The sequence below is a fragment of the Lissotriton helveticus genome, chromosome 7 (assembly GCF_964261635.1).
Source record: "Lissotriton helveticus chromosome 7, aLisHel1.1, whole genome shotgun sequence".
NCBI classification, from domain to species: domain Eukaryota; kingdom Metazoa; phylum Chordata; class Amphibia; order Caudata; family Salamandridae; genus Lissotriton; species Lissotriton helveticus.
In genome coordinates this window covers 1,684,442,067-1,684,462,799 of record NC_136068.1, presented here as the reverse complement: position 1 = coordinate 1,684,462,799, position 20,733 = coordinate 1,684,442,067, and the positions used below count along the sequence as shown (strand labels likewise).

At 45.4% G+C, this 20,733-nt stretch overlaps 1 protein-coding gene across 1 annotated transcript in view; it reads right to left on the bottom strand.

The window, feature by feature from the left end:
* Nucleotides 1-14,284: 14,284 nt before the first annotated feature.
* The window catches only part of LOC144767619 (putative methyltransferase DDB_G0268948), a 495,479-nt gene continuing 489,030 nt past the window's right edge, over nucleotides 14,285-20,733 (bottom strand). Inside the window, exons 6-7 of the mRNA XM_078651026.1 lie at nucleotides 17,068-17,205; nucleotides 14,285-15,209 (exon numbers count right to left, since the gene is read on the bottom strand). Coding sequence (XP_078507152.1) covers nucleotides 15,119-15,209; nucleotides 17,068-17,205 — 229 coding nt within the window. The 3' untranslated portion in view covers nucleotides 14,285-15,118. The remainder of the gene's footprint in view (nucleotides 15,210-17,067; nucleotides 17,206-20,733) is intronic.

The following is a 20,733-nucleotide window of genomic DNA, read 5'->3' as shown; positions in this document are numbered from 1 at the left end:
CCGTAGTTCCACCTGAAGGGTTGTTGTTGACTCCTGACTTCGCGCACAAGTTCCTCTTCTTCCTGGGACGTGCAGGTTAGACGGCGATGGATCCATCTCTCTTGTCAGGACCCTCTGCCACCGGTGTCCCTGAGGCCTTTGCCCCTTGGATCTCCACGGGCTGGTGTGGATTGGTCAGTTCTCCTTGTTCAGGCCGTCTGAGCTCCCTCCGTATCCAGGTTTCCGCTCGATCCCAAAGATGGGTGTTGAAATGGTCCGGCCTGTGCTCTCCTACCGTCGACGGGTCATCGGGGTCTTGTTAATAGGTGCCTGTTCTGTTCCTGGTGCCATCAGTGTTCTCCTGGATGTGTGGGTCACTGTACACGATGTTGTGGTGTGTGTCACCTCTTCTTCTTGTAAGTGTGTAGAATTATCACACCTCTCCTCACCTTTTCCAGATGTTGTTCTTGGCGTCGTGCCACATGGCTTCTTTCTTCATGTTCCTTTTCACGACACGGTGTTGTCACCTTTCTGTCTTTGTCTTCCTGACCAGGCTGACCAGGCTTCTTCAAGCAACGTGCTTTCAGACACCGTCTTCTGTCCACTCATCTGTGACTGGACCGGTCGTTACGATCTTTTCTCTTTTCCTTCTCGGGCGACCATCTGACTGGTCTGCTTTTCTTGTGGGTGCGCATCTGGCTGGTCGGATCATCCTTTTCTTCTTAGGCGATCTTCCTTGCTACCAGATGGGGTGGACAGCTTCCTCTTCGTGAGTCTTCTCGCTACCCGCGATCATTGGGATCGCCATTTGCTTCTGCTGCAGTGCTTTTGCGTTGGCGCAGTTTCGTCTGCGCTCTTCGTGTGCTCTGCTGTTTCCGGAGGATTACTTCACTGCTCCATGGACCTTCTCCGGTGGGTGTACTTCTCGTGCGCGCTGCCGGTGAGGCTCTTTAGCTTCTTGGCGTGCTGATCTTGCGTCACTCTTTCATTGCACGTCATTGTGCATGGCAGTTGCAAGTTTGTGCTTCACTTCGTACCGTCGTGGTACATCTTCAGTGTCGCTTTGTTCCTTGCTCTTCTTTAGCTTCTCTGGCATCATCGCTCTACTCCACGTGCGTGCTGCACTTCTGCTTCTTCCAGTACTTTGGGTACTTGCGGCGTACTTCTTCTAGTACTTGAGGTGTGGCTTCCTTACTGTCAGGCGCTGTCCTGTACCGTCCGCGTCCGGGGTACACTTGCGCTCTTCCATCGGATGGCTTTGAATCTTGCTGCTTGTGGTAGACTTTTGACTCTCCCTTACTGTCCAGGGTAATGCTGTCTTCTTCCGCGGTTGCGGTGATCACCTGTGGCCACTAGGCGTCACCTCAGCAGTGATGATGGGTCTCAGTCTTCGTTCGCGTCGCTGCAGGCTTGCTTTCCCTCTGTAGACTTTCCTTTGGCTTGTCTTGTGCTTGTTTGTCTTGCTGGCTGTAGTGTTGCCTGATGGCCGCTGGGTGGCAGTGTTGCTTTTCTGTGAGCCTGCTTTCTCTGTCCTCAGCAGTTTCTACTGACTTTGATATCTCGTGCTGACTTCCTGCAGTGTGGAGTCTTTTTACACCCGGCCCACCTTCCTGCGATTATCAACACAGCACAGGCACTTGCAGCAAGGTAGGTGCCCTACTTTATTTCACTGTTTGATGCTGGCAGGCTGCATTATGCACCTGCCACACGATGGGGGCGCTTTGCTGCCACTGATTTACAGGCCCTTCAGCGTTTCTATCAGTTGGAACAGCTTCACCCAAGCTGCCTATTTCGTCTCGCGCTTTTGGCGGTGGTGGGCGCATGCCGTCCTTTGGTGCTCTTGGCCACCCCACACAGCAGTCTCCTTGCTATGTTCAGTGGCGCTGGCCGCGTTGAGTCATTATTATTTCCTCTCTGCCCCTCGCAGCAGGCCCTTCCAGTTCGCAGGCTGTGCGGGGGGGGGGGGAGGTCATCATCGATCTCTTCCGGAGCATGCTGGCTCTGTTTATGGACAGTCTTAGAGCCTGTGGGACAGCTCAGCGGACTTTGGCTGGGCCTCGGGGCTAACACTGTTCCTCTTTCTACGTCCCCTCACTCGCTATTTGCCTATTACAGCTCCCCGCCCCTCCGTTCCTCGCAGCACTCTTTCTTCCACACGCTGCGCGGAGGTAGGGGGGTGACGGCGCCGCTCTTTGTATTCGCGGGTGGGCTCCGCTTGTGTGCTCACTTTTCCTCACTGCTCCCCCCGCTGCCCGCAGCAGCCGCTCAGTTCACCCATGCTGCGCGGGGGGGGCTTGCTTCAGTTCGCGGTGGCCGCTTCACGCTTTGCTCCCACCAGCAGCAACCCCATTTCATGCGCTGCGGGGGCGGTCCCCCTCACCACAGGCAATTCGCTGCTGGCCAGCGAGGTGCGGGGTGGGCTCCCGGTCACCTCGTGATGTACCTCTGGGCCCGGGGCAAGGCACACGTCCCGTGGGCCGCTCTGCAGGCTATTGACGATCCTGGGGGAGGGGAGGGGGCACGATGTCGCCCTGCTTCTCTCTCCCCCTTTCACCCACGACAAAAATGGCTGTGGCACGCTGGGCAAAGCCACCACTCCTCGTCGCCATTGTTGTGTCGGGGCCCTAGGCCCGCATTAGCATAATGAGTGGACACAGACACACACTGGTTGCTGGGTTAATGAGCCACGAGCACGTGTGCTCGGCTCCTTTTATTGACTGTGTCACGTGACTCGTGACACAGTGGAGGGTGGGTGTAGAGTGTGAGATCACATCCTGTGATCAACTAGAATGTGTCCAGCAGGACACAACACTGCATTCCGGGCACGTGGGCAGCGCCGGACATGCCGTGCTCCACGTGCGCCCGCAGCGCTGGGCTCTGCTCTTGGAAGCGGTGAAGCCCTGGGTCCCTGCAGCCCGCATCTTTGGGACGCCGCCGCAGCTCTGCCCTTCCTTCCATTCCTGCTCCACGCTGAATGGGGCTGATTGTTGTGTGAGTCCGGAGCGCCTCTCGCTGCCCCGGGTGCACCGTGCGTTGCTCGCCCCGCAGTGATCATGCGCCCCTCCGGGCCCCTGAGGAGGCGCTGTAAAAAGCATGGGGGAGGAGGGGTGAGGGGCTCGGAGAGTACGGCATGGGGGGCGAGGCACACGCATGCCACTTTGGAAGGACTTCTGGGGAGGAAAGGCTTGTTTGTGTACCAGACTGTTGGTAGTTCAGCATATTATACGTTACTTTCCCTCCCCACAAAGATCACTCTGCAGTGCAGGTCACAGGGCACATGCCCCTCCATCTCTGAACAGCACCCTCGCTGTTGGAAAGCAGAAAGAATCTCAAGACGTGGCTCTTCGACTGAGACGCAGGCCCGGACTGGCCGTTGCGGGCACCGGGCAATCCCCCAGTGTGCCACATGGGTGGGGGCCGGTTTGGGGCCCCTAGGGGCCGTTATTATTACAGGGTCATAATTGCAGCATAGCTGCAAAATCGGCCCTGTAACAAAATCGGCCGAAAACCGGCCCTGGCAACGAGCTCAGCCGCACTCCTGGAACCCCCCCCCTTCGGGAGGGGGGGGGGGCGGCAGAGCACTTTGCCAGGGCCGGTTTTGGTTCCCAGTCCGGCCCTGCTGAGACGTTGCACCCTCAGTGCCCAGATACCACTTGGGGTGACAGAGCTGTGCTATACAAATGCTATTTGATTGATTGGGTGATTGATTGATTAATTTAGAGTGTGGCTGGTGGGCTTACAAGTGTCTGGGGTAATAGAGGTTCTGTGGCTAATCTAGAGTGCTTAGGAGGATATTTTATATGCTGGTGGTAAATGTACAGCCAAAATGACAGAAATGGGACAGAAACTCACCAGCAGTGACCAGGAGGCTGTGAGGGCAACGGCCGTGCTCACAGCGCACCTTTCCTTCCGTGAGGGAAACGGCTAGTGGCGACTACATTTCCCAGCTGCCCCGGGGACCGGTGCACTCGTGACGCTCCCGCTGCGCCTGGAGGCGCTAGAAGAACGCGGAGCGCCGAGCGTGCTCTGGGGGACACAAACTCACCAGCAGTGACCAGGAGGCCGTGAGGGCAACGGCCGTGCTCACAGCGCACATTTCCTGCCGTGAGGGAAACGGCCAGCGGTGACTACATTTCCCAGCTGCCCCGGGGACCGGCGCACTTGGACGCTCCCGCCGCGGCTGGAGGCACTAGAAGAGCGCCGAGCGTGCTCTGGGGGACAAACTCACCAGCAGTAACCAGGAGGCCGTGAGGGCAATGGCCGTGCTCACAGTGCACCTTTCCTGCCATGAGGGAAATGGGCAGCGGACATCTCCCAGCTGCCCCGGGGATTGGCGCACCCGTGACGCTCCCACCGCACCTGGAGGCGCTAGAAGAACGCGGAGGGCCGAGCGTGCTCTGGGGGACAGAAACTCACCAGCAGTGACCAGGAGGCCCTGAGGGCAACGGCTGTGCTCACAGCGCACCTTTCCTACCGTGAGGGAAACGGCCAGCGGTGACTACATTTCCCAGCTGCCCCGGGGACCGGTGCACTCGTGACGCTCCTGCCACACCTAGAGGCGCTAGAAGAACACGGAACGCCTCCCGCCCCGCGGGACGCGGGCGGGCACCGGGCTAAGCCCCGGCAAAGGACGGGCCGTCTGTGGCCGTCAGAGGCCTATCCAGGCTGGGCTGGGCCTGTAGGTTTACATCAGGCTGATATAACTACTGAAAGGTACTGTCTTGTGCTACTTGTTCCTGAGTATTTTCCCTATATTCCATAATCGTTTTGTACGAACATTTTGTCATTTGGGCTTGAGCTGTGGACAATTTACAGGTGACATTTGAAAAAATGGTTAGAAAACGGGGAAACAAAAATCTGCTGGACAATACTTGTAATACTTTGGACACATATTTAGTAAAAGCAGTAAGTGTTTTGTCAAAAGAAATTGACAGTACGGAGAGACGACTATCCATGGGTACAAATGTAGGATTTGGTGATAAATCTAGGGAAGATTCCAATCTGGTGAATGTAGAAGATGTAACTATTATTGGGTCCCCCTTTATTGTGGAAGATGTAATCAATCACGCTGATGATGCAGATGACATCATTGAAGAACCCTCTCATATTTCGAATACACCCACTTTATCTATACCGGTTACCTCACCCAATGTAACGCCCACACCCCCACCAAAGGTTACAGGCACCAGGAAAGAAACAATTGGGCAGGGAAACACTAAGGCAAAGAGAGATAAGAAATACCCTACCCGAGGCAACATAGCATGTACAAATATTGATTTGGATTCTAATGTTATTCATAAAACTATGAACATAGAAGACATTTTTGATAAGATAGTAGTACTACTTAGACCGCTGCATGATAGATTAGATAATATAGCTTAAGAGGTTCACAAACTTAGTGGGTGCCTTGAGAAAATGTATGTTAGAATTGAGAAAGGCAATGTGGGGGCAGGCGTAAACGGAGAGGGTCCCAAACAGAACATTGATAGTGGTTGTAACTTACCTACAATTAGTACCAACAAACAACTTAATGGAAAACTTCCTAAAGGGAATCTTATACACACAAAAGTATTCAAAGAAAGCCCCCAGCAGACAAAAGATCAGCACGCTGCCACAATGCAATGTGAAAAGGATCAAAGGGAGGAATCGGCTGTAGGGAATGGAAATTTCCCTATAATAGACACACCTGAATTAGGTAATACCAACGTTACACCCTTTAATATATACACAGCGCCCCCATCCGTTAATCTACCTCCTGAGTGTGGGGCTTATGTGGCGGTCCTGGTGAACGTGCCTAAACTGGGGAAGGAACAACAGGAAAATCACACAGCACTTAAAAATAAATCTCATCATTGGTTATCCAGGAACAGTGGTTTCCCGTTGATGGGTGCAAAACAGATAGTACTAACGCAGCGGGTAGGTTGGATCGGACCCCTCAAGAAAAAATGTGACGGAGACTGTGTTAATATTAATTTCAAATCTCCGGTGTGGGCAAAGAACACCCTAGCAAACGCTCTTCCACCATCTGAATGGGAATACAACATGACCCTTTTGCCACTAGGATACTTTTATAGACATCTTATGATGAAGTCTGATCAGGGTGGCACCATTTATAACCCCAACCCTAAACACCAGACATACTTTCCTGTACCGACACTATTGCGCCCAAGTATTCCCCTATTTAATAGATTCCAGCTACTAAGTTCTATGGAGGACAATGATTGACTCAAGACAGAGGAGGGCACATCACCAAAATTAGATCTAATAGGGAGTTGGTCTACTATAGTCCATAAAGGAGCACGAAAGGACAGTTTGCCACTTATTCCATCTAGTGGTCATAGGGATTTTAATGAACCTAAGTCCAATTATGTTATAACCCTTGGAAACACATCACCATTATCGAAAGCAGGGGGGTCAATGAAAAATCTGATATTATCCAGTGCTGTAATATTAGCACCCACAAATAATAAGAGCCCTAATACTTTATATCCAATTGATATGTCTAATACAGTAATGATCATGAAGGTTATACATTTATGACATGGAATATAGCAGGTCTCAACAGCAAACTAAATACACCATTTTGGAAAGATCTTATTACATCAAATTATGATGCAATTTGTTTACAGGAGACCTGGTATAGAGACCCAATGTTTGTAGAGGGTTACACCTCAAATTGGATTAAAGCAGTCGATTCCACCTCAGGTAGGGCAAAGGGTGGCCTCTTGATACTCGTGTCAAATAAATTAGCCGAATACAAAATTATAAGTTGTATAACCGTAGGCTTTAACTGTCAGTTAATGAGACTTAGATTTAGTAGGGGCAAAGATTTACTCTTAAATAATTTTTACAATAATAATTTTAGCACTAATAGAGGATGTGTTATTTATGATGTAGAAAAGGAAATAGATAGGGCATTGACAGTGCCAAACAGGCAAGTGACTATCCTCAGGATGGGAGACTTTAACCTCCAAATGTGTCCACTAGCTCACACTAAAACTTGTGGCTTTACAAAGGGACACACCTCAGAGGAAGATGTCGATTTTATGCACTTCCCCCATGGTGAATATGGTACAGCATTAAATTCTATGTTAGCTAAATATGATCTTGAACTTCTAAGCTGTACCAAGAATAAGAATAATATTATGTGTCCAACTTTCACAGGCAGGGGTGCGTCTACAACTATAGGCCACGTTCTGTTATCATGTAATAGTGGTTACATTAATTTAAGGATCACGGAACAGGTGGTCAGTGACCATAATAGTATTTCGCTCGCCCTGATATGTTGGGGGAGTAGCCAACCGGATAACTCAAATTGCATCACTGATATTATTCCTATAAGACCAAATGGTATGAGGTTAAAATGGGCAGGTGCTGACCCGATTAAAACACAAAAGGAAGGGGGCGTGGTCTGGCCACGCAGGAAGATGGCCACCTGAGGGAAGAGCTCCGCCGAGGGACGGACCCCTAATGAGCTTCCCTCTCTTACCTGGCAACCGGGATCCTGCTTTTCGTGCTCCTATGCCAGCGGAGACTGTGAGGAACACAGCAACAGTCTTTTTTTTTTTCCACAACAGCTTTGACAACCAACCCGGAAGCCAACCCACCCTACCATCAGCTGTCCATCTTCCCCCCATTAACACCCTTAACGCCTGGAACCCTATCTCCACTGAGGACACCATCCGCCTGATGAATTCCATCCACTCTGGATCCCCCACAGACCCTTGCCCTCACCACATCTTCAACAAAGCAGACTCCGTCATAGCTCCGCACCTCCGAGACATCATCAACTGCTCCTTCAACTCCGCTACCTTCCCAGAACATTGGAAACACGCTGAACTCACCGCCCTTCTGAAAAAACCAACAGCAGATCCCACCGAACTCAAAAACTACCGCCCCATCTCGCTTCTTCCATTCCCGGCCAAAGTCATCGAGAAAGCTGTCAACAACCAGCTCGCCGCCTTCCTCGAAGCCAACAAATCACTCGACCCATCACAATCTGGCTTCCGAGCCAAACACAGCACTGAGACCGCCCTCATCGCAGCAACAGACGACATTCGAACTCTATTGGACAATGGAGACACAGTCGCCCTCATCCTCCTCGACCTTTCTGCAGCCTTCGACACTGTCTGCCACAGCACCCTTTTACAACGCCTCAGAAACATCGGAATCCAAGGAAAGGCACTGGAATGGATCACCTCGTTCCTCACCGGAAGAACCCAGAGAGTCCGCCTCCCACCATTCAAGTCCAAGGCCTCTGAAATCATCTGCGGCGTACCACAAGGATCCTCACTCAGTCCCACCCTCTTCAACGTATACATGAGCCCCCTCGCGGCCATCGCCCGCCAACACAACCTCAACATCATCTCTTACGCAGATGACACTCAACTGATCCTATCTCTCACCAAGGACCCCAGCACCGCCAAAACTAACCTTCACGAAGGAATGAAAGAAGTCGCCGAATGGATGAAACAAAGCCGACTGAAACTGAACTCAGACAAAACAGAGGTCCTCATCTTAGGTAATTCCCCCTCTGCATGGGACAACTCCTGGTGGCCAGAAGCCCTCGGAAATGCACCCACCCCGACAGACCACGCACGGAACCTTGGCGTCATCCTGGATTCTTCACTCTCAATGAGCAGACAAGTCAGCGCCGTATCGTCTTCCTGCTTTAACATTCTTCGCATGCTCAGAAAAACATTTCGCTGGATCCCCACCGAAACAAGGAAAACAGTCACCCATGCTCTGGTCACGAGCCGACTGGACTACGGAAACACCCTCTACGCAGGTACCACCGCTAAACTCCAGAATAAACTACAACGAATCCAAAACGCCTCAGCCAGGCTCATATTAGACATCCCACGCAACGAACACATCTCTGGTCACCTTAAAGATCTCCACTGGCTACCCGTCAATAAGAGGATTACTTTCCGACTGCTCACCCACGCACACAAATCACTCTACGACATCGGACCAGACTGCCTCAACTCTCGACTGTCCTTCTACACCCCCTCCCGCCAACTCCGCTCTTCCAGCCAAGCCTTCGCCACTGTACCTCGCATCAACAAGACCACCATGGGAGGCAGATCCTTCTCTTACCTGGCTGCCAAAACCTGGAACTCACTCCCCGCTTACCTTCGCCTCACCCAGAATCACCTAGCGTTCAGAAAGCAGCTTAAAACGTGGATATTTGACAAATAATTACCCCCCCCTTCCTAAGCGCCTTGAAACCCTCTGGGTATGTAGTGCGCTATATAAATTTTATGACTTGACTTGACTTGACTTTGTGGGGCAGCGCTGGATTCCTTTGCCCTCCGGCGAGATGACGACGTGACTGCCTGCTCCGGTGCACGCATCGCGATTTGCGCGTTGATGACGCCGCGCCTCTTGTCAGGGTAAGCCACGCCTCTTGCAACTTTAGGGCCGGGCTTTCTCATGCCTTAGGCCACACCCCCTCAGACGTCGAGGCCGCGCTCCTTTGACTGTGAACATGCCGTGACTAACATTGTGTGTATTCTTAACGCACGGCGCCCCCTTCCAATGCATTACTAAGAGTATTTCTTCGAAGTTCTGTGGTGAAGCACTCTAAGGATTAATTTTTCACGGTGACTTTCATATTTTGGAGGCCTTTAAAGTATTTCACACAGGACTTTCTGCTCTTCCTCAGTTTGCTTTTGCTTTTTGAATCTCTTCAAATGAGCTTTAAATCCTTAATTTTATGCTGCCTCTAACTGACCGTCGGTGACAATTAATTAACCACTCCATTGGATTTTATCACTTCATTTTTGTTGTTTTACATGACTCTGCTCTCTCATATACTACTTTCAGCTTAACAGATGCACTTCCTGTGTACAGGCTAATTTATCAACATAGCATTACTGGTCTGTTGTCGCTCTCATTTACTGCAACCACAGGCTTTATTCCTGAGGTAGTTTTGGGGCTCAAGATTTGTTACTCCAGTATTGCGCTGGTTTAGTGTAACAATACTAGGTGTTTTGTGGCAATGTTGTAATGTTTTCCACTTTCAAGCATTAAATATATGCTGTTTGTAGTGGTCATTTACTTGCTACATATGTTTCACTGCCTCTTTGATACTTGATGCGTCATTGGTTTCATCATTGCCTCATATTCTAATATTTCATCAATTCGCTATTGTAGACCGTCTCTACAACGGTGCGCTGAAATGTCTAATAACAAAAATGGTGGTTGTGGACCTAAGCAGACACTTTTCACTGAAGTGGTAAAACAACCCTCTACTTCGACAATTAAAAGTAGTGGCTCTGTGTCGCCTCCTTCATCGCAAGCTGCATCACCTCAGAGTGACAAGTCCTTGTGCCTGATACTATGCAACGCATTTTACAAGAACTTTCTGGGGTTAACCGTCGACTGGAGGGTCTGGATGTTACCATGACATCATTAGCTGCAGAGACTAAGTCAATTAAGGCAGAACTCACTACTTTTCATACAAGGATTGACGTCATTGACTCTAAAATAATGGATGTGGAAAGTCGACTGGATTCTGTTCAGGGTTCGGATCAAGACCTACTCTTTCTACACAGTAAGATCATCGATTTGGAAGATCGCAGTCATAGAGACAATATCCGTTTTTTCGGATTTCCAGAAAATATTGAAAAGCAAGACATGAAGAACTTTCTATGTGATGCTCTTCCCATTTTGACTGGGATTTCTTTTGCTCCTCTTCTTGAGATCCAATGTGCTCATAGACTTGGTCCACCACGTTCTGGTGACTCTGCAAGACCCAGACCAATTATTGCCTGTTTTCTTCGGCATTAACAGAGCAGACAGATCTTATCAATGGCTCGTTCACGTGGCTCCTTTATATTTCAAGGTCATACCATCCACATGGCTGCAGACTTCTCTAAAGAAACACATGAACGGCGGAAGGCGTTTCTTTCCCTACGGCCCGAGCTACGCCAAATGGACAGCAAGTATGGGTTATTTGAGCTTGCACGTTTTCGTATTACCAGAAATGGAGAGTCTAAAGACTTTTACGATCCTGCCCTTCTTCAGCAATTTCTGGATGATATCAAGTCCGATGATATGGAAACTCAATCTTCTTCCTATGCTCCACCTTCTACAATCCAAGACTTCATCTACGAAGCTGCCAACATCTCATTTGAACGTATCTACAGACTCCAGGCAACGTGGTAGGGATCTCACCCGTCTGCCTCGCTCTCAGGAAGATAGGGACTCAGCTCTACATTCCGTCTTCTCCCTCACTAACACACAGCAAAGAGATCTAGATCACCTCTCAAGAAGCCTTCTGATGCTGACTGAATTCCTTTTATGCTCTACTATTTTCTTTTTCTTATTCTAAAAGTTTGTAGCAATTCTTGTTGTTGGTAATGCTCTTGATGCTTGATTTGCCAGTTGAGGATCCAATGCGCTGTTTAATGTGGTCACTTCTACTACATGTTTTACATAGTGCTCTTTGCCTCACTGTTATTTCATATTTTCTACTTGTGTACTATTTCCAGTTTTGAAGCTATTTATCCATTTTCAGATTCTGCCTATTATATACTACAAGGTTATTGCCTCTTCCATGAGGGGTTGTTCTTCCTATACATTCCCCTTCCTCTGATGTTGTTCTTGTTCATAGGTTTGTCACTATAGGGCCGATTAGGATGGAGGATTTTCCGCCTCCTCCGGGCCGGCGGAAGCCACCTCCGGCCCGGAGGAGGCGGAAAATCCTCTGCGGAGGCTCCAAAGACCCACCGCCAAATTAGGATGGCTGGTGGGTCTGGAATTCCGTCCGCCGCTTTTCCGCCGCGGTCGGCTTCCGACCACGGCGGAAAAGCTATAACATGGCAGGCGGTGTCTATGAGACACCGTCCGCCATATTATGATGGTCGTGTAAAACTGCTTTTCCACGGCGGCTTTTCTGCCATGGAAAAGCATACGGACATTCACTTTGGGGGCCCGTTGCGGGCCCCCTGGGTGAATGGGGGGTGGGGGGTGCACATGGGGGGTACCTATGGTACCCCCCTGCATTTGCGTGCACAAAGCAGCAGGCACCGTGCGGTGCCTGCCGCTTTGTGCATGTAAATGTAACACATGCTTTTTTAACATTGCGGCGGGTGCAGCTTGTAGCTGCACCCGCCGCAATGTTAAATATAGAGGATGTGACCGCCACCCTGGCGGTCACATCCTAATCAGCACGGAGGGAACGCCGCAGCCCCTGCGGACGTTCCCTCCTCCTCAAGGGTGGCGGACGGACGCAAGTCCGTCCGCCATCCTAATCGGCCCCTAAATGTTTCATTCATTAGCTATTCCGTTCCTGCTTGATATCTATTTTGTTTCATTGTTTCATGTGTTTAGATCGAGTTTTGTTATTTTTTCTTATTTCCCCTCTCATGCATAACTTCATATTTTCCCTCTTCCTTTTTCTTTCTTTTATATGGTAGTGTTGGCTTTGTTTCTTTTGCTATGTATCATGTTTTCTTTTATTTTTCACTTGTTTTGCTGTCTTTTCTTCTTATCCTATCATTCTTGTCTCATTTTGTCCTTCTGTTGCTTTTTTGTGATATAGTCATATTGTGGTTTATATCTTATTGTTCTTTTATATTTTTCCATTGGGCACTTTCAGCCTCCTAAGAGTATTTATACATTTGCAGGTCTCGATCATAGATACTACCTCCCTTATGGAGGTTCTTTTTCCTGTTCATCCCTCTCCCTATGGTGCTATTACTGTTGTTAAGTTTGATAATATATACTTACTTCAATAGTTATTCTGCTCTTGTACGGTATATATTTATTTTGTTGTTTCATATATATTTTACATTAGGTTCTGATATTTCTTATATTTCAACTCTCACGCATTCTCCTATGGGCTTCCTCTCTCCTCTTCTTCTACTTTCTATTTCTTTCTCCCCCCCCCTTTTTTCTGGAACTATTGGATCTATTTCCTCCCTTATTTTATCTTTCATATTTCTTTAACTCTATATTCCATTCTCAGGTCACGGAGTTTTTAATGTTTTTTCTACTTTCCTCACTATATTTCATGACAATTTCTTATGGGGGGGGGTTTACAATTTTGATGATGTAATTTTATTCCATTGAATTTCACATATTCCATGTTATCATTTGTCCCCTAGATCCCCATTCTTCTTTACTCGAAGGGGGTCCGGCCTCACTTGGCGCTACTCTAAGTGCGCCCAGACCCGTAGTTAACAGTCTAGGTTGCTTTTCTCTTTTCTCTTTTCTTTATCTTTTTCTCTTATCTCTATCTCTAATACTTATTTTCTTCTATTTCTACTTACTTTGTCTATTCCAGATTTTCACTCTGCTTTTCTAACCTACTTTTCCTTTTTTCTTTTCTCTGTCCTTTTCCCTCCTCTTTGTTTTTATCTTCTCCAATCAGGTTTTTCTAACTTCTACACACCTTTTGTCTTCTGTTTCCCAGAGTAACATCTCTCTTCTTTTCTCTCTATTTCTTTCTTTCCTCTTTTCCTCATTCCTTACTTGTTAAATCCTATTATCATGTCTTCTACTCATCCGTTATTTGTGATTTCCTGGAATGTTCATGGCCTCACCCATTATATAAAACGTAAGAAAGTTCTTTCCTATTTGCACTCTAAACACCTAGACGTTGCTTTATTGCAGGAGACTCACTTGGACGATATTGAATCTAGTAAGCTCAGCAGAGACTGGGTTGGTAAAGTCATTCATAGTAGTGTTTCTAAACCTGATCCCACCAACCCTAACCCTATTCGTAAATGTGGGGTAGCCATCCTTTTTCGGAAGTCACTTCCTTTCACAATCTCAAAGACATGGTCTGATCCAGAAGGTCGGTATGTCTTTGTTAAGCTGAAACTTGGAAATTCCTTAATTTGTCTTGGTTCTGTATACGCTAGGTCCCAAAAAACAATGTTTCCTTCGACTCAATCGTCTTCTTACAGAAAAAAATGCTTCTCAATTTCTCATTGGAGGTGATTGGAATTTGGCTCCGGACCCTGCTCTTGACAGAACAGGTTGCATTTATACCGTCAATGCCTCGGATAGAGACATCTTACGTGACATTCTTACTGACACTGGTCTTGTTGACCATTGGAGACTCAGCCACCCACAAGATAAAGAATACACGTTCTTTTCTTCTACTCACGGTACATTTTCACGTCTCGACTACTTTCTTCTTTTGCAACACTCAGTCCGGTTGGTTACAGACTCCGAAATTTTAGAAGCAGCCATATCTGATCACGCTATTGCCTTTAGAATTGTTTGATAAATCCTTTAAAGGCCTTATTATTTTTCTATGGACTAAAATATTTTGGGTGATTATCATAAGTTAGGTGCACTGTTTATTATCAGCACAAGATACTTCATTGCGAAATTTATTCATATTTTGAATACTGTTACCTTGTATAATTTTGCACATATTCCCCTTTTAAAAGTTCTCCCTTGTTAAGTATTATCGTCAAATATGAAATGAATGCTGCAATCTATCTATGTATTTTATGTATGCTTATATGGTTGTTTTACACACCGAATAAAGCTTTAAAATTGAATTGAATGCCTTTCTGCCCACCCAATTTAAAAACAGAATGAGAAAGAGGGCAAAAGAGAAAGGGAGAGAGAAAGAGTATTGGTGATATTGAGAGAATAGGAAAGAGGGAGAGAGAAAACAGGAGAAAGTGAGAGGAAGAGAAGGAGAGAATGGGGAGCTATAGTATGCAAACAGAGTATCAAATGATAACATAAATAACCAGAAAAAAATGCGTACAAAGAAAGTGGTGATGGATGTAGTAACTTGATGTGAGTAGATAGATCATGTGAAAAAGAGCAAAAAAAGGAATGAATATAGAAAGAGAATCAGTAAGCTGAAGGGATGTACAGAGAAAGAAGGGGAGGCAGTGAGAGAGCAAAAATGATTAAGCCACTCCTGGTGATTATCGGAGATGGAGAAACAAAAACAAATGCTAAGGTAGAAGGTATAATCATAAATGAATGACAGAAGGAAGGGACAGAAGAACAAGGAGATAAATTAGCATTACTTTCAAATAAACATTTCCATAAAAGATATATTTTTTAAAGAATACTAATCGCAAAGAACATTATCATGTGCTACTATAAGAAAATAATTAATCCGAAAAATATTGTCTTCCAGCTACCAAATGCATTTTCAATCAGGCTTGCAGGCTAAAACACAAATATACTGCATACGAATCTCCACCATGGTACTTTTAGAAGAAACCCCCATGGCTTCCAACCACCTGCAATGAAAAACACACAGTGAGTTGTGTTAACCACCATAAGTGAAGATATATGATTTTTGAGAGTCTTATTTTATTAAAACATGCATCTGAAATTTGCCGGTTTGTAACAACTGTAGCATTAAAGATAACAACTGAATGTGATGACTTACACAACCTGGGAAACCTTAGAGTGCCACATAAATTATGCAAAAAAGAAAGCAGAGCATTCCGGTGGTTCCCAAATTTAGGCAGCGAGCAGCTTCTTTACATGGAGCATCCTAAAACACCACTGGCACTCTGGATCTGCTCATCTGCTCACCTAGAATTTCAGTTTTTTAACCATAGGATTAGCAGAGTGACATTCATGCTGAGCTAGAAAGTGTAAAAGCCTTGTGCCATTTTACAGCAACCTTTTTGGAGCATAGGATTATCACTATGCCAACAAAGCTGAGCTTAAAAACGATAGACATGGTGGCTTAGGAATGTTCTGCTGTTTGACATCAATTTTATATCTTGACATAGATTGGTTTAATACCAAAAACGTTAGATCACCAAACCAGTATCTGTTATGCAACTCTTAAGATCTTTTTTGGAGACAAAGTATATCACTTATTAAATTACGTTTCTTTTGTTTTGTTCACACTATAGTGGTTCCCAGTTTTAGACGGTCAGCTAGAGCAATGCTTGATCGAAACAAACATAAACGTATATAAAGGATATCATTGACGTTAGCTCATGTTATTTCCAAATAGGCTTTCACAGGTTTATATTTGTAGAGTACAGTGTAGTAAAATATAGTATAGCATGGTATGGTTGCGTGTGTGCATAAATTATATTTTCCTATTACAATAAGGCTATCATCAGTTTTCCAGTTATCTATTTGTATTGTTTAGAGCAAACTGAATTTATGATTGATAATAAAAAGTGTTTGTATATTATTAATGTCCATGGGGATTTATGTAGTTTATGTAGAGCAGTCGAGAATGACCTCTTCTTTTGCAACGTTGCTTTAGTTTTTCCTTTTCCCAATAATTCTGACTTAGAACTTTATTATTTATTTTGTACCACTTTGTTATTAAGATGTATGTTACACCATGGAACTGTAAAAACCTTCCAATGTTAAATATACCAGGTTATACATACAGACGGAAATAATGATAATATTCCATTGTTTGAAAAGGAGAGAATATGAGTCATGAAAGGATATTTTGTATAATCAACATAACATAGACATAGTTGTTATAAATACTTTGAAATAAAAAAAGAAATGAGGGTGAATAATAGGTATTTTTCCTAATATGTTATTTGAAATATAGGTGGTCATACGTATAGGAAAATTTTCATCAAAAATACAATTATTCTTCAGTCATTACGTTATGGCATAGATTGCTAAACTTTCAATGCCCAAACGATAACAAATAAATTGAGATTTTGTCAAACTTAAAACCATCAATCTTATGCCTTTTACTTTTAGATAATTACATTCTAGCTCTGTTTTTGGGCTCTATAAATTTGAGAACAAACTACGTCTATAATGTAAATTGTGAGTAGTCTTCGACTTGCTAAACATAAATGAGACGACATGAGGCAGAGTGCTCTATACAAAGGCTATGAGTCAGTTACATATTTTAAATGAGCAGTCCATCAAGAGTTTATATAAGGAATGTATTTCTGACAAGCTTCAATGATGGGTTCATTAACACCAAATAACACAGATCACCTTATTGTCCATATTACAATTTTAAAACCCTCTAGCCCTCTACCCTCTAATGATGTTTGTAATCTTAACTGGAGGCATCCTGTCTACCTATCTGACAGTACTAGGGGATGAAATCTCAGAGTCGGTCATTTCGGGTTAACACTGACACATTTTTACCTTTGCTCTGTTTTCCTCAAAAGCGCCTTCGCTGCCGCTGGCTCCTTTTTCAAAAAGGCTTGGAACATGGCAAGGGATTGAATAAAACCAAGGAGGTCTGCGACAGAGAGTTGCATGAAACATACTGCATCTCCCAGTCTGCAAGAATTAAGAAGTTAGCAGCATACATGCAGCTGTATAAAAAAATTCCACATTCCATTCTATTTTCACACATTAAGACATCATGTTATTGCACAGTCTAAAACTAGTTTATATTAAGAGCCTGCTATGAGGCTTGACCTGTGAAATTATTGGGCCCGATTCACAAATGTAATCTGAGACAAAATCTTAACTTTATGGCTTTCAGTATTCACAAAAGGCATTTAGTAGTAGTAAAGTTAGAATTCCTAACTTTACTACTACTAAACTGAGAAAAATCCTAACTTTACGACTTTCGGTATTCACAAAAGGTATTTACTATTAGTAAAATTAGGAACAGTAACAGTTCAGTGGTGTACATGGGCCACCTTGAAGGTGGATGCCATGTGCAACCTCTCCAGCCCAACATTCAGGCTATTCTGGAGAGGGAGGTTCCTAAGACCCAGACAAAGGTCAGGGTTTTTCTTGACCTGACTATGTCTTACAGAAGAATTATGAGACCATTTTGATTCCCCTGACTGAACTCACCTCAATGAAACAGCCCAAAAAGTTAATTTGAACCCCAGAGTGTCAGAAGGTCTTTGACACTCTGAAGCAGGCTATTTGTTCAGCACCAATGCTATGGACCCTGAGTACACTAAGGAATATGTGGTTCAGACAAATGCTTCAGAACAAGGGATTGGGGCAGTGTTTGCACAAGTACATGAAGGAGGCTTATAGTAGCCATTTGCCTTCATTAGCAGATGTGTTCAAACTGACCAAAGACCTCTCAAATGGCTTATGCCGATGAGGGGGAGGAGAATCCTAAACTGTTGAGGTGGTCCATTTCCCTACAGGGGATGGACTGTACATTGGAACATAGATCTGGGACAGCAGGCGGCATTTCCAGGTTTTTCCACTTATTTGATGAGGACTACCTCATCACCTTACATATTGAGAGGGGCAGTTTGTGAAAGTAATCCTTTTACCATGATCACCCCCATTTTCTCTATTGACACTGGTGGTTACAGACTCTAAATGTGCCCTGGCCTCTTCTAACCATGTCCAGGGCCAGTGCTCTATCTAAAAGGTATATGGTAATTAGGTGTAATTGCAATTGATACTGGCAACCTACCTGTAAGTCCCTAGTATATGGTAGGGCATGTATGTTTAGAGGCCCAGTAAATTTAAAGCTACTAAGTGTGCACTGCTTTGGTCCCTGCTGTCAATTCATTTTAAAAGCCAGCCCAGCCTTGCAGGCTGCTTTTAAAATAAAACAAGGTCCAAATTCGACTTTGCAATTAGAGGTAATAGTCTTAAACTACCTTATTTTCACATATAAGCCACCACTGATGTCTGCTCTAGGTGCCCCAAGGGTATGGTGTAATGTTAAAATAAAGAGGGCCAATATAAAAGATGTTTTATATGCTCTGGTGAGGGAAAATCTGCCAATTTAGTTTTCCCCTTTGGAATTCATTAGATCCATAGGCTAACATGGTAAGGCTTTATTTTAGATTAATAACGTCTATCTTTTGACAGGAGTGAGCCAAAATAATAATTCAAAGTGTCACATTATGAGTTGCAATGAATTCAACAACTTGCCAAGGTTGAATGAATTATAACTACTGTAGGAAAGAAGTTATACGGCTGCTTTCCTAACGTTATCCAATTCAGCCCTGTATGAGCCTCTTCTGATTGGCCAGCATTTGGCAGACTGAGCCAAGCTACCTCACTGAGGTGTGAAGTGGCCTGGGCTGAGGGAAAGGAGACATCTGGAAGGAGGAGATCTGCTCTAGCAGATGCCAAGACAGGAAGGGGACTGGGTAGCCAAACTGGTCTAAAAGGGAAGGAGGAGGCAGTGAGAACAGGAACCAGGCCCGCCCCCACCCCCACTTCTTGCACCCCCAGTCAACTGGGTGCCCCTGTAATTGAATTAGAAGAGGGGCTGGAAGAGGAGTGTAGCGAAAAGTTAGCCACACATGTGGGTTGGGTTAGCCAGAGCTGAACCTCAAGGATAGTTTTTCTCATTAATTATTTTTGTGGAATAGGGCTTTCTGGGACAGGAATATGCCACACTTCAGGGGAAGTGGCCATCACAAAGGGTGGCACCATGCACCCAATTGGTCCGGGTTACCCCACTTCTTGCCATCGCAGAAACCTGGATAAACATAGGAGAACTGCCCAACAACTCAGATCCCTGCCTGGAAAAAAGAAGGACTGACTTGTTGAACACTTGGTCTGTACCAAGAGAGGACTGCACTCTGAAGGTCTGCACTTGCTGCACATTCTGGGCTTCACAAAAAGAGGGCTTTGCTTTGCATCAATGTTTAAGGAGTGGACTCCCTGAAAGCAACAGCTGCAAAAGAGCTTCAAGAAGTCACCTGTATCAAGTCCACCAAGAAGAGTCCAGCTGACCAGCGTCCAGTGGACATTTAAGGATATGACCAGGTGCATTGTGGGAATTGCAGTCCTAACTCTTCAAGAAGCTACTCAGAGCTTCTGGAACCTTGGCTGGTGTTGTGGACTCTTCAAGATCCCAAACGGACCTTCTGGAACAAGATCTAGAAGTTTGGAATCCTTTGAAGATTTTTAGACACAAAGTTCAATACGTTGACCGACCCATTGTCACGAGTCAAGCGGGCGACTTCAAACTGCGACTTCAGCTTTACCCGCTAAGAAATGGTGGTCTTCGCCATCGACAACAATCTCAAGGACCTCCAGGAATCACTGAAGCCTTGAACTGAAGCAAGCCAAAGTCATCAAATCACAACCCGGCCTGCTAAGGTGACTCACTCAACATCCAGAGAAAAGAACCAAAAAAAAAGACTAAATGGGAATGTAACATGAGAACACTTCATCACCATCAGCCTGAAACTTTAACGGTCAAGTGTAACCAGATGTCCCCGGTTGGTGCTTTATGCTTTTAAGTATTAGAAAGCAATTTTTTTTATTTAATCTCTAAAAATTCTTATCTTCAGTTCCCAACATTGAATTTGTGTTATTTGGGTGACACTTTAAAGATAAAAATATTTCTTGTTTTTTATAAATTGGTGTTGGAGTTTTATTGTGTGTTGTCTTACTAATTTACTGTTTTGGTGAAACTAAATGCTTTACACACCTGTCTCCTAAAATTAAGCATGACTGCTCATGAGCCAAGCTACCAAGGGTTTAGGAAGGATTCATTTTTTGAGACTTGACTGGACCTTATTTGTGATTGTGGTGTTAGTTGTAGCTGTATGTACCTACCTGCACGTATTATTAAACCACCTAAAACACAAATATTAATCCCCCCTTTAGCAAAAGCAGACAGTAAAGACTGACGCTCAGTTTTAACCCCTCATTTGGAGTCCTGTACTAATCTTAATTTGGCCACAAATTGATGTTTCTGCTGAATCCCTACACTAATATTGACAGGTAACCTCTGAGTGAATCTGAGTTGCTTTTAACAGTTTGGAACAGTAGAAAATGTATAAAGTGGCCGTGCTATCTCTCATTTTGAGACTTGGCACTCAGAATGGTGATGAAATATGGCACTTGCAAAATTCTGCT